This window comes from Eutrigla gurnardus, assembly GCF_963514095.1.
Source record: "Eutrigla gurnardus genome assembly, chromosome: 10".
Lineage (NCBI taxonomy): Eukaryota > Metazoa > Chordata > Actinopteri > Perciformes > Triglidae > Eutrigla > Eutrigla gurnardus.
The window spans coordinates 18898566-18912841 of NC_139924.1; the positions used below are offsets into that span (position 1 = coordinate 18898566).

General features: G+C 42.5%; 1 protein-coding gene across 1 annotated transcript; it reads right to left on the reverse strand.

Annotated features, from left to right (window-relative positions):
• Positions 1–3418: 3418 nt before the first annotated feature.
• On the reverse strand, positions 3419–11108 carry tsku (tsukushi small leucine rich proteoglycan homolog). The gene is made up of 3 exons (XM_084020345.1): positions 10872–11108; positions 6822–7133; positions 3419–6033 (listed from the first exon to the last, which is right to left on the reverse strand). Exons 1-3 carry the CDS (start codon positions 10884–10886, stop codon positions 5293–5295), a joined length of 1068 nt encoding a protein of 355 aa, XP_083876471.1. The 5' UTR covers positions 10887–11108; the 3' UTR covers positions 3419–5292.
• Positions 11109–14276: the final 3168 nt, after the last annotated feature.

A 14276-nucleotide genomic window follows, 5' to 3' on the forward strand; every position in this document is an offset into this window, starting at 1 on the left:
ACTTTGCATATCAGTTTTTAAACTGTCAAGCAAAGTCAGGCTTTTCTCTCACATATCCCACTCACTGTAGATACAAAACAGACAACCTGGAACTGTTTCTTGACCTCCTTTGAGGAACAAAGTGTGGTCAGTCTCGCATAAGAACATAGTTATATAAGGGAAATTATGATCCGCCTTCATTTGCAACATAAACCTGCTCCATGAGACATGTGGATGCAGTCTCTGATTTGTTAAAAAAAAAGTGTTAAAATTATTTTTAACAGTCTGGCTGAGTAAGATTCACGTGGGCATGTTGATGTCCATGTGTAGGTCAGCCACATTAAAGCACTGCGTTATCGTGGATGAATTTGCCACCATCTGTTACACAATAATACATGAATAATATCTTGCGTGCTCTAAATATTTGGCTCTGGTGGATTTCCTCTAGGAAGAAATTGACTTCTCCAGCTTCTTAGAATTCTTTCATTATGTGGTGGCAGTATTCATGCGATTTTTCTTCGTTTGAGCTGAGCTGACATAGCGGATCATCACAAGATAAATCTTTGTAATAGAGGAATACAGTTATTTGTTGTTGTTATTAGTTGTATTGGTACACTTTGAGTTTGATCGGTTATCTCCCTTCACTCCAGCGATGATGACATGCATCAGATCAGTCCAATCAGCTGCGGCGTCCAATCAATAACTGATATCCAATGAGGGTGCATTGCAGCTAAGAACATGCTTTCTGTGAAGGCTCTTGTGTATCCTCCCTCCTCGCTCCTCAGAGCAGAAATAAGAGCTTTGAGACGGCCTTCAGGATGGAGACTTCCGGTTCACGTGAGGAAATCAAATAAGCGACTTGAGTGCCATCAGATGCTACTCAAACGCTCCCATTGACTTTCATTAAAATGCATATTTATTCAGATCCAATCATGTGCATGCAAAACAACGTTATATGTTCATGTAATAGTTATTTAATTCTTGCATTGTCATTGTTTAATTCAAATATAATTTAAGCTTTACCCAATAGTAAAGTATAGTAATGTCATACTGTGGTACAACCTTCAACAGCTTCAGTGGCTCTTTAGAAAAACAAGGAAATCTTTGTGGCCCGTGACAAGTTGAGCTGCTCTTTTGTTTGTCTGAAAAACGAAACCTCTGTGCTGAGCTGCAGTGCGCTAACACAGTGCCTTGGTGTCCGTTGTCACGGCAGCTCGACAAGCCAGGCAGCATTCTGTGCATCAAAATGTCAATAGCAATGTTGATAAAATGTGCTCCGAAGCCTCTAACACACAAATAACAGGCTGCGTTCAATTCAAGATGCCAGTATGGACTCTTTCATTCCGAACAGATGATTAGAGAAGTTGTTTGTAAGAAACTTTCTTGGGTTTCCACCTCCTGCGAGACTGTGCTTGGCAGTGTTTGGAGCAGTACGGCCTCATTGTTGGAGCAAAGTGAATTAGCTGCATGGATAGCTTGATCCTCCAGAGGATCTATCCGGGGTAAGGTCAAATTACATTTGTTTGATAGTTGTTCATGCAAGAACCAAGCACTTAATAAAGACACCCTGGTTCTGCTTGCCTGAATTAATTATACACAGTTCAAAGCTTCCCTGGGCTTTGAAGTAATTACATCTCAGTGCCAGACCACTGCAGAGAAACACGTGTTTACCTTTTTTGATTTCTTTCAGATGTCCGCGCTGTCACGATGCAAACGGCGTTGCCAAATTAAGTTGTTTTTGGGAAATGAAATGAATTGTGATGCTTGAAATCCTCTCCCCTGTTGGCGTGCTTTGTAAAACAACACGAGAACAAGAAAAACAGGAAGATAAAATCTTTACAGTAAAAGCTGGGGGAAGAAATACATCATGTTAAATCTTGTTCCAGCTTGTGAACTGCTGCTTGTTTGGTGTAACGATTACACCACAGACATGCACCCATTAAGATGTACATGCAATTCGTCTGACTGAAAACATGGCTTGCTCGTTCAAGGAGGTCTTTCTTTGACCCAGTGTCGACTTTATCCACCTCAAAAGGATCTCTTGTTCTCCTGATAACTTCCCCCTTGTGACTGCACTGTATGCGATGGCGTATCTTCAAAGCAGGAAAGCAAGATGTCCCGACAAGATAAATCACCACAGTTTTTTACGCTATCAGTGATCTGCAGATGAATTTGAACATGTCAGTTTCTTTATTTTTCATGTGAAATTGCAGAAAAGATTGCATTTCTTTCCAGCTTTGAGAGCAACTTTCTTACCTCTGCTTAGCTGTAAACCATCATTTCGAGGTGCTCTTGCACAGTAGACTGAAATTTCAGAATTCAAACCAGACTTTATGTTCAGACGTGCAGAGCTAAAACAGTGGGACCAAAGAGGGAGAGAGAAATCTTGTGTAACCTGATTTGTTGTGTTGCTGCATTCCCCGAATGTCGTTGCAATTTCACAGTGTTTAAGTGAGCGCGCATCACTGTGCGACTGAATGCAATCGGGATAGCTTCACCAGCGCTTCAGGAGGAAGACAAAAACAGCACAAACATCTGGAAGTGTTTTCTGCAAAGGGGTCACTCCAGTAGAAGGGGTGTCAGGCAGCCTCCAATTTCCAGATAATAGAGTTGCATTCACACACATATGACTCAAATACCCAACCGGAAAGATGCTCAAGATGTGACATGCAGTACAACTGTGGTGCAATCAGCGATAAACCCTGTTAGTCAGCCTTATTATGGCTGTTTCTTAATGTCTTGAGAGTTTAAAAGATACTTTTATTTCTCACACATTGCCAGACACACACACACGAGATCTGTAAGTTGCCGTGACGGAAACCCGGCTTCCATCTCCCCCTTTCTCCTTTTCCCTACTCGCCTGCTTCCTGGTCACCTCCTTGGCGGGTTACCAGCCCAGTGTAACGTGGTATTCTGCCAAACCCCCGGCACGTCGGCCCTATTTAGTGTTCTCAGGGAACCATTCCACATCACAAGTGTTTATATCACTGTATCCAGACACTGACAAGTAAAGAAAACACAAGCGTTGTATACACAAAAAAAGCTGTTAAAAAGTGATGAAATTTGCGGCGAGTGTAAAACCACGGACATCTAAGTTTTCCTCTTCTCGTCCTGAAGAACGGCACACCCTGCTGTGAGTCAGTGCTGCGCATAGAGACAAATCACACGCTTTGAAAAAAAAGGATCTCTGGCTAAATGTTAAATACAGTGTCGACACTGACGCAATCTTTCCCTGTGTATGTTTAGTTCTTAATGTGTGTTTGTGCTCCATCGCAGACACACCTAAGAATTGTTGCTGTTTTTATGGCCCACAGAACAAACAGCCAGTCATTCAAGTGTCAGAAATGTCAATTTATTACACACATACATACAATATATATATATATATATATATATATATATATATATATATATATATATATATATATATATATATATATATATCACATTTATCATTTATAAAGTTATATACATATATATAGTTACATACATAAAAATATAAACTTCTACATAATGACTGGGCTCATCTGACTCTCAATAAAACAACCAAGGTGGATTTCCTTTTCGAATATCAAAACCAAAACACTAAAGGCCTTCACAGATCGCTGACATTGAAAAGCCTAATATGCAGTCTTGAGGCTGATCGTCCACAGAAAACACCACAGGAATGCCAAGGCGAAGTTACACATGACAGCACAGTGCAGCTCGGTGTTTATACATCAACGCATGCTGGCATCAGCTCATCGCCAATTACGTGAAAACCTGTCATGAAACAAGTGTCTCGTTCAACTAGAAATGATTTGACGGCGGGTCAAAATAAACTCCCGGTCAGCGTGGCTGCTGCTTGTTTACCACTGTTGTGCAATGTCAAAGACAAACATGACACAAATCAGTGAGCACCATGTCAGAGACGACTTGAGCCTAATTTGCAAAGACTGGACTCTGAACTTGGTGTCATTCTGAAGGGGAATTGTCCAAACATCGTGGACACGATGTCTGCTTTGGGCTGGTGGCCATAGGACAAAATTCAAGTAATGAAACAGTTATTTTTGTGAATGTAACAAGAAAAGAAGTTGCAAATGTTTCTGTGAGTTTCGCACTCAGACAAGGCTCAATAGAGGAATTCTGGTTCTTGGATTTTACAGATCAATGTTTGGAAAATATATGTATATATAATACAATAATATATAACAAGCACTTTAGCCTTCTCGCTGAGAGTCTGATAAGAAGATTGACACCACTCTCATGTCTGCATGGTAAGTATAAAGCTATAGCCAGGAACTTAGCTTAGCATTACGACAGGAAACACGTGGGAAACAGCTAACCTGGTTTTGTCTGAAAGCAACGGCATACACTCAAAACAAATAAACAGGTATTATTTCTTATATCCGCACAAAAAAACTGTGGTTTATATGGGGACAACAACAAGACTCCAGGATGTCACTGCAAAGACAAGCAATAGTCCTCCCATACTACCACAACCTTTGCTTTTACATTTAGTTCCTGATACAAGGAATTCACACCTGAGCTTTTGATGGCTAGCTGTTTCCCCGTTTCCAGTCTTTGTGCTAAGCTAAGCTAACCAACTGCTGGTTGTAGCTTCACGCTGAACAAATATGAGAATCTTCTTGGCTCTCAGCTACAAAACAAAGAAGTGCATTTGCCAAAATGTCTTACTATCCCTTTAATCATTTCAATACAGCATCACATTCAAAGTCGAATAAAAAAATCTTAGTGGTCAACAGAAGAGTTTCTTCAGTGTGGACATTATGAATAATGCACAACAGGTTTTGTAATACACTGGGTGACATCTAGGCCATGTGTAACCGCATTATTAAAAAAACATCACAACGGGAATGAGTGCAAATAGCTCTTAATATGGTCCCACTTTAAATGAAGTACATTTCGCATGAACATTTCTTAAAGTTTTGGGGTCGCGAACGTTTTTTTTTCTAAAAGGTACAGCATTTATGATACTTCTTCTACGCTACACCTTTAAGACATATGACAAAGGCTCACCTTGAAACAGGTATTTGAGTGAAAGTAAGACAAAAAAAGAAGAATTGTTTTGCATATCAAGGCAGATAAGGCACAGCTCTGGCATCAGGATTGGAAGGGCCGCGGCCCGCTTTCAGAACTTATTGTCCGATGTGTTGTCCGACCACGCTGGAAATCAAAAGTGCTTATGGTTGTATCTGGCGTCAGAAACTGTGGGGGAGACCAGGTTAACGCAAGCTGTTGGACCATCGTGCAAGCACTGCTGACGGAGTATACTGGCCTCTTAATGAGTGGTCCACTTCCACAGGCACCGTTTCACAACACGATGCCCTCCACATCACAGTTCAGCACCTCGTTGTGTTGGGCCTGACCCAGCTGCCTGTGGAATTGCCCCTGTTTCTGGGTCCTCCAGCAGTGGATGCTTTGTCCCAGTGTAATACTCTTAATACTGGGCAGGTGGGTCAGCATGTTACTTGGCAAGGACGCCACGCCGGAGCCAGACAAATTCAGCTCTTGCAAGGAGTCTAGTCCGCTGAAAACAGCAGGGCTCAGGGTCTTGAGCTTGGGGTTTTTAGAGAGATCAAGAACTTGCAGGCTCTGGAGGCCCTTGAAGCTGTTCGCCTCGATCTCCTGAAGCTCATGGAAGCCGCTGATCGATAAATAAACCAGATCTTTCAGCTGAGCAAAAGCTCCCTCCTGGATCCGTGCGATGGGGTTGTCATCCAGATTGAGGTACCTCAGCGGGAGTCCCGCCAGTCTCGGTACGCTCAACAGTCGGTTCCACGACAGATTTAAGCTTTGAATGTGTAACACTCTTCCACGTAAATTCGTGGAGACCGACACAAGCTTGTTATGAGACAGATCCACGCTGACGGGTTCACCATTAACTTTAGTAGCGAACACGTCCATGTCAAAATCTTGAAAGCTGTTATGGCTGAGGTCAACTTCAGCCAGAGGGAGGCCGGAGAAGCAGCTCGGGGAGAGGCTCTCCAGGTTGTTGTGGCTCAGATCCAGAGTCTCCAGGTAACGCAGCTTGGACAAAGCATTGGGTGTTACCTGCAGATGTAAAGGCCGGCAAAGAGAGAAAGCAATGATTTAAGTAAAATTTCACAGTTGAAGATACAGTATAACACTATACATTACATTTCCTGATATATGTCAAATATATATTAAAAAATGTTTTATTCATATCTATAAATCAGGAATAAAGATACACAAATGTATCCAGCTTATCCTGTATTCAGGGTCGCGGCGGGGCTGGAGCCGATCCCAGCTGTCATTGGGTAGACAGGGTACACCCTGGACAGGACGCCAGTCTATCACAGGGCCGACATGTAGGACAAACAACCATTCACGCTCACATTCACACCTACGGGACATTTAGAGTCATCAATGAACTTATCCCCATCCTGCATGTCTTTGGACTGTGGGGGGAAGCCGGAGAACCCAAAGAGAACCCACGATCACACAGGGAGAACATGCAAACTCCACACAGAAGGAACCCGAACCGGCCGTGCAGCCCAAAGGTATGCAATGAAACATAGTTTGGGGTGAACAGCTAATGTTTTGTGTCATTAAAAAATGCATTTGATCATTAACCCAGAATACCTACAGCAGAATACAGCAGTAATATCATAGGCCTGAGGAGTGTGCATTTGAATATCAGTTAGGAAAGCCCTTATTTACGTTTACAAAAGAGCATAGTAACAATATAGCCAATACAATACTCTGTTTTGGTCTCCACCAACTCCAGTGGAAAATGCCTCTCTTCAGATGTTAAGTCACTGTGGCCCTGGGGAGTTATATTAAGTGAGGTCTATGCTTCACCTCCTCCAACTACTGACCTTTGTTATCAGGTTGCTGCTTAGGTCCAAGCTTACAAGGGTGGTGTAGCCTGGACCAGCTAACATGGTGTTGCTGAGCGGGCCCATGGCGTTGGAGGACAGGTCGAGGTGGGCCGTGTCCAGCGGGATGGGGATCGGCATGGAGGTGCCGGGTCCCAACCCTCGGCAGTCCACCCTGGTCAGGCTGAAGCTGTCGAACAGGCCGAAGCTTTCCACCTCACAGTGGCAGCCACGGTGGCAGTTCTCCACAGAGCTGGACCGGACCGAGGCCAGCAGCAACAGGCCGAGGAGTAGGTGTAGTGCCATTGTGCTCTGTAGAGAAAACAAGCAAATTATTTATATTGGAAGCCTTATAAACATGCCACTCCCATTGAAGTTAGGCGAGCTCTGGTCGTCTTCAAATGCGCCTCCAAGCTACAATCATCATCTGAGAAAAATGCTCAATGACCAGATCAGATCAGTACACCTTGTCCAAACAGCTTCACAGAACATCTCCTTTACAGTTTTAAAAAGAGGAGGAACGGTTCCTGCCCAAATGCCAGCTTCAAAGTATTTCTTTAATCTTTTTGGAAGGACGTTAAGCTCTTATTTGTGCTAGTGAGTAACCCTCCCTCTTGTCTTCCCAATGGGTGTGACCTAATTTCATTGATCAAAGACTTCACTTGCACTCTTAGTGTTTACTCACAGAGTGTGCATGGTGAAATGAATGATTGTAAAGCAAGCCCTTCAAATAGCTCTGATGAGATGTGCCCAATGTTTTGAGTCGCTGGAATATCACAATAAAAAAAAAAAAATCAAGAGTAACCAAAAAACAATCCAGAAAAAACTTCTCTAAAAAAAAACCTACATAGATAAATAAGTTAAACAAAGTTAAATAAATCCTAACCATTCTTTAAAACATGAATTCAAAATATATTAAATCAATGAATTATTAAAAATGAATACATAGGTAGGTAAAATGCAGTATGAACATATATAATAATGGAATACAAATCCCCAAGAAAGATTTTTTCATTCTAAACTAAAACTAAAAACCTATCGTACCTTTTTTTTTAGATGTTGCTGCAGCTGTTCCCGCTGTCCCTCTATGTGTAAAGGAGAGCTGAATAGAGCTTCGCCCAGTTGGTGAACAGTGCACACACGCACATAACACTGATTAGTATGAAAATTGGACAGAGGTTAAGAGTTGTGTAACAGGTAGAACAGTCACAGTCGAGTTCCCCCGGGCATGACACAGCAAAAAGTGCGTGTAAAAGAAACAGCCCAGCGTTTTACAGTGCACGCTCCTGAATGCAATAAAGGGACATTCCTCTGAGCACGTTTGTTCACCATTCACTCCCCAAATTCTCCCCAGATTTTTCACGAGCAATTCCAGCCTCTTAAAGAGATACATGTTGGTACGTTCCTGCAATAAATACAAAATTACTCTTTTTGGGTAATGGAGTGAAAACGTACTGAGGGACTCAGGTTTCAGCTGGTATCAGGTATATCTGACAGGGGTTATGCTTATTTATCTTGGCTTATGTAAGAGGATGAGGTTCCATAGCTGCGTAGTACTCGTGGATCAACATTTGCAGGCTGATTAACATGGCTCAAAGTCTACTTAGAGCCATTCCCCTGCAGTGTTTCTTTTGTTTTGACCCGTGGACCCCTGGACTGGTCTACACTTAATCCTGATTGTTTATAACCTAATCAACTGAATGATTTTAGTCTTGTGTTTCACCCATTTTCTCAGTCACGTGCCTGTTTGATGACATGAGGGTTTTCTGTTTACTTACACATATTCTTTTTTATTTACTTTTCCTGACTAAATTATTGTTATTCTTCTATAAGAAGGGTGCGGCTTTACTATTTTTGATATAGGAGTTTTGTAAACGTTGTCAGAGTTCACGTCCAAACAGGAATGAGTCAGTTTAATGACTGTCAAATAGAGCTGAGTACACAAATCTTTCACTCACTGGTCAAAATTTAACACGATTTTTCAGGTTGAGCTCTTCAGAAGCGAAATAGTCCACCGCGTGGAACAAACCACAGGAAGGACAGAGGGGAAAACTTGATGAATGAACTTTCGATGTTAAAGATGTGGCAACACGACGTGTCATGCAGAGCGCTTCGGCAGTTGGCTTAACCCTTACGGTCTCTATGGCAACTGCTAAACTCCGTTCTCTCTTACAAGTTTTGTTTCACTTCAAGCAAACTACAGGCCTCAAAGAGATCCGCCTTGAAACCACAGGGAAGCCATATTGCAGACTAAACATGGGAAACTGCCAGTAAAACCAAGTGGTTACATGCGTTTTCTGTGTTTTTGTTTTTTTTCCCCCCACGTCTACCACACTGGTCTTCAGCAGCTCGTCACCTCTGCGCGGTTTTGTAGCCGCATTGGTCGGTCCCTCCTTCCTTCCCTGCATCCTTTGCTCCATCTGTTGCTTCGGAGAGGATTGTGAGTGAACTTTCTGCACCAGGTGTTCCTCTCGACCTCTCACCAATAAATCTCAGCCCACAGCAAACTGCTGCTGGGGCTGCCTTCAAATCAGACGCATTCTAACGACTGCATTTACCCAAAAGGCACGGCGGCGAGAGCTGTGAACCCAAGTGGACAATTGGCAAAGGCCTGTGAAATCGCCCCCAACACTTTCTCACTTCCAGAGGTCCTTTCACAGCTTTTTTTTTTATCCGAGGGACCCTGCGGTCCTTTGACGACCACCAGCCATTTACCTTCCTTCAGTAAATCCAATATAAAAACACCACAAGCATTACACATATCTAAAGTCTTAGAAGATGATTTTAGACTAGATGTTCTTGCTCTAAATTTCATGAAAAAAAAGGAAGATACTGCACATTTAAAGCAGAACACGGGGTGGCTGTACCAAACACAATATCTACTAACTTCTCCTATTTAAACATGTATTCGCATCCGTGCCAGGCATCACGTTAACCCCCCAATTTGTTCAATATCCTCCAGTGTTTCGACGTATTCTTCATGTCTGCTCCTTCCCAATTTAATCTTCTAGTTGAAGGCTGAAAACTGTGTAATTGGAAGATGGATGCCACACTAATCCTTTTAAGCCAAATTAATGCATGACACTGATGAGGCAGTAAGTTTAAATTAAATTGACAGTACTTAAAACAATTAGGCGGCACTGGGAAGCTCGCAGTCAAAGTGAATCCATTTGCATGCAAGGAGACTGATGAACGTAGTCAGAGTATATTTTGGCAAAGCTAGATGATATTTAGAAAAAAAGTGATGTAAGTATAGTCTATGTATTTACAGTTATGAGGTACTATTCATGATTATATCCATTTAATGCTACTTTATACTTTTCCTCCACATTTCAGAGGAAAATACTGTCCTTTTACCCACTACATCTATCCACCAGATTTAGTTTACAGATCAGCTCATAAATTAAAATACATTGTTATATTAAACTATTACTAGCTATGGAAAATGCAGTCAGTACCCCAACAATAACAAAAACTGAAGCAGGTCTACATTTTGCTGTTCACATTTAGTAATATTTTGATATCTGGAAATTTAGTTTCCAGCAGTTCCCCCCTCCTCTCATAAAAGTCGGGCCAACTACACTCATTGCATGGGCACCTCCGCAGATCAAATTTCTTGCAGCCGTACGTGGCAGAACCACGGGGGCGAGCTGAGGACTCCGCTGCTCCGATTTACGGATTAAAACACGCCATAAAACAATTATTCAACCACATGTGTACCCCCGAGAGCCGTCGATAACACCTTCAGCGTCAACCCCGCCCCCTTTCATATTTAATCTGTCAATCACGGCTCCACATGTCACCTCAGCGCGCATCACTCCCGTGAGCTCGCGCGAACTCCATAAAGTTTCTCCTCTGCGGTAGCGGCGCACGCGAGAGCCCGGTCAGTTCAGACGGGGCACCAGGGGCGGTTTCTGTGAAACCTGATCTGACCACAGCGGTCCGCTGCGTCCGAAACTACACCGCTGAAAGGCTTTTAACGGAACTTTCCGCCCCACAGAATACAAAACCGGACATGTTGCCATTACTTTTCTCGTCAGAGTAACTTACTTGAGCGCCTTTCATCCAGACAGTCAGCTTTTCGGCCGTTTTTTTTTTCTCAATCTCACTTCACCGCTCCCATTTTCCAGACCCCCGCAGCGCCCCCGTGTCCCGGTGGTTAGTCTGGCCGAGCTGGTCTACATGAGCTCTGCGGATACCTCTGCGTGTCTGCACCGCAACAAACCGTCAGGACACTGGGACACACTCGTCTGTTTCCATCCCCATTAAGCCCTGCCTGAGCTTCGGTTCGTTTTTTTTTTTTTTTTTTTTTTTTACCAGCATCAAGCCTACAGCGTTCAAAAATAAGAGCACTTCCTGTCGATGCTTTCCAAAACAAAATGCTTCAAGTGCGACTTGGTGGTTTCACTCTTTGTTTTGCCCTTCGGATAATGTTGAAAATGTTGTATTTATGTTTGTTCGTGTCAGTCAGTTAGGGTTTTCATTGTGTTGCCTTGGCTACTGTTGCCATGGTGCATCGACATGTGAGGATGTGGAATGAATCACTTGAGCTGGCAGCTGACACTCACGTACACACACGCACACTCAGAATTTTTAAAGAAAATTAACTAAAACTGTCTCAACACACTGTTTCGTAAAGGCAATATTTTTTAACAATAATAGATAAATAACCCCAATGTTACGCCTTTACTTTAGAAGGCCTACACGTATAACTTCCGGTCTCAGGCGCCGCTTTTCGGTGCGCACCCTAGTGGAGTCGCCGCAAAACAAACCCACATCATGAAAAGGAGAGCTGAAATGCAGCGTTGCGCAACACGGCGTCGGTTTTGTTTCATTGAGCCCGAGCCACAACATTTTGATGAAACTGATTGAAACGATAACGTAAACGGAAAGCCAGAGCTTCCCTGTTACCGCCTACGCAGCATATCCGGGCTGATTCTTTGCAGAGATGAGCTTCGGAGTGGTAGCACAGCTTTGCGAAGACAGATCCTGCAGGTTTATGTAAAGGAGCTGATTTGATCACATATAGTGCTATTTAAAAAAAAAAGTTAACTAACACGTCCTTTATATGTTTATGTTTATATGTATATGGAAAAATAGTTTTGATCCTGATATATGAGATATTGCAACATGTTCTCTAGCAGGGCCTTAGGTCACGAGTCTGATGAATTATGGCGAACATGTGTTGCTGGCTGCTCACACACAATACTAAGGGACCTGCGCTCATCATCTGCACCCTGGGCCCCTGCTTTCCTCGTGAGAGCATGACAGCATCACAGCACATGCCGAGTGTAGTTCTACACAGGACATGCAAAAGGGAACATGCACAGGATTTGGTACAAAAAAAAAAAAAAAGGAAGAAAAAAAAAGATCATGAGTTTGTTCTCACAAATAAAAATGCATGTCATACAGTAAACCACGAAGGAAAGGGGAAGCTATTTTGGCACACGTCATTTAGTTTAATATCACCCAATCCCCCCCACACACACACACAAACCTCTTGCATGTCGTCGGGTCTGGGATGCTTCAAGGCTGTAAAGATAAGATAGATGGCAGGCAGCATGCAGAGCACATTCTTGACAAAGGGGCAAACCTCACTTAAGGAACATGGCCGAAGTGTTAACGTAATGTAACATTACGACAAATCTGCTTGTTAAATTCTTCCAGAAGTTAACTTGAACCATTTGCTCTTTAGTCACAGTCAGTCACAACACACTGATACCATCGCACGTTGATTAAATCTACTGTTTTTGCAGAGATGAACATTTTAAAAAGATGCCCGTATTGTGGATGTTTGCTGCTTGAGAAAGTTCCAAAAAAGAATGTGCCTATTCTACTTAATAGTGCTTCCTTGTTTCGCAAGAGCATTATGAAAAGAGTAGAATAGAGGTCAATTTTTAAAGATACAGACATCCACTCCCTGTCCACTAGATGGCCCCAGAGCTAAAGCCTTAGCGTCACAACATCCACATCTGTGTGATCAGCAAGTATGTTATTGTATTTGGGTTAGCTTTGAACAAACATGTAAATTATGCTCACTGTAGGCCTGAGATCAGGGTTTAATATGAAGCCCCCAAAGTGACTAAAGCCATTAAGAGATACTGGGCTATACTCTCCCTAATTAAAACTATACCCCATTAATATATTGAATGCAATCAATCTTATGTTGTGAGTTTTAGAGGGCAGATCCCATAAGTATACTTCATAATTACTGGTTAAAACTTCTCAATCTTTATTGTAGCATAAGCAACATTCAAGTTTAGCTTATAAAGTGGACTTCAATTTATACATTTTCATAAATATTAATACTTTATACTATTTAATACTTTAATTTATGCCGGTTTATCTTTTTTTTTTTTTTTTTTTTTTTTACCCATACTGCATTTCCCATCTTCCTTGTTGCACACTGTATAATGAGAGATATGTGTCTGAGTTAGTTGGGTGGTTTAACCTCCCTGTTCTACGACTAATTTCATTGTATATATTTTAATATTATTATTATTATTAATGCTTGTGGAGACCACATAGCGTATAATACAAAGGACAGAGTTGCTCTCAAGGGCCGCTTCAGATGTGTTGTGTTCGCTGCTCACTGGGTGGATGTAGCGCTGAGTTGTCATTTCTGTCCTCTATTCTTGGCCGTGGTACAGCGGCGTCAAGGTGTTACGTTTAAGAAGCTCATCAGCTTATGTGGGATATGGGTCAACAAAGGTGGAATCACTTTCCAGCTCCATGTGCACAATATAATGTAATATTCCTGCAACATGATCTTTATGCTGACTTGTGGTCAGGAGTCAGTCTGAAGGGAATGTTTTGTTGACATGGCACACACGCACGCACGCACACACACACACATTATACTATTGGCCCTTATCCTATTGTTCTGTTAAGTCATCCACCCAGCCCATATTCTTTGCCTTTAACACTGTCTCCCTGGTTGATGTTGTGGCAACCAGCTGTTCTGTGTCTCATTTGCCAGGCGAGGCTGCTACACCTGGAGTCTTTCGAGAAAGAGCTGAAAAGACTGACGCAGGCAAAAAACGGCAGCAGAACCCAGGGGACCCACAGGGAGAGCCCTTCGTTATCTTTAATTACTATCACTCCACCAGGGTTCAAAGTCATTTCATCTGTGGACCCTGCTGTACTGCAGGCATATTAGACCAATTAAAGCACAGTTCGAGTGTCTTCGTGGCTGAGGATGTCTCCATGACAAGAAAAATGTCCCCACTCATTAGGAAATGTTTGTTTACTAAAATCTCTGCAACATGTGGAGGTCTAGGCTCCAGGCACAGTTTGGTTTATGACATAAACGAAATATATAGGCTATCATGCAATTCATCGGGGAGATCTTGTTGCGTCTCCAGCCTGCATGATAATAAGGCTTTTAGAGTAGACTAAGGCCTGTTTTCAATCCTCTTACATTGTGCCTCACTGAAAATGGATTAGAGGGTTAAC

Coding starts and splice junctions, on each gene's coding strand:
- tsku (XM_084020345.1), bottom strand. Junction 6,034..6,821: donor GCAGCAACCTGATAACAAAG/GTCAGTAGTTGG, acceptor TTACATCTGCAG/GTAACACCCAATGCTTTGTC.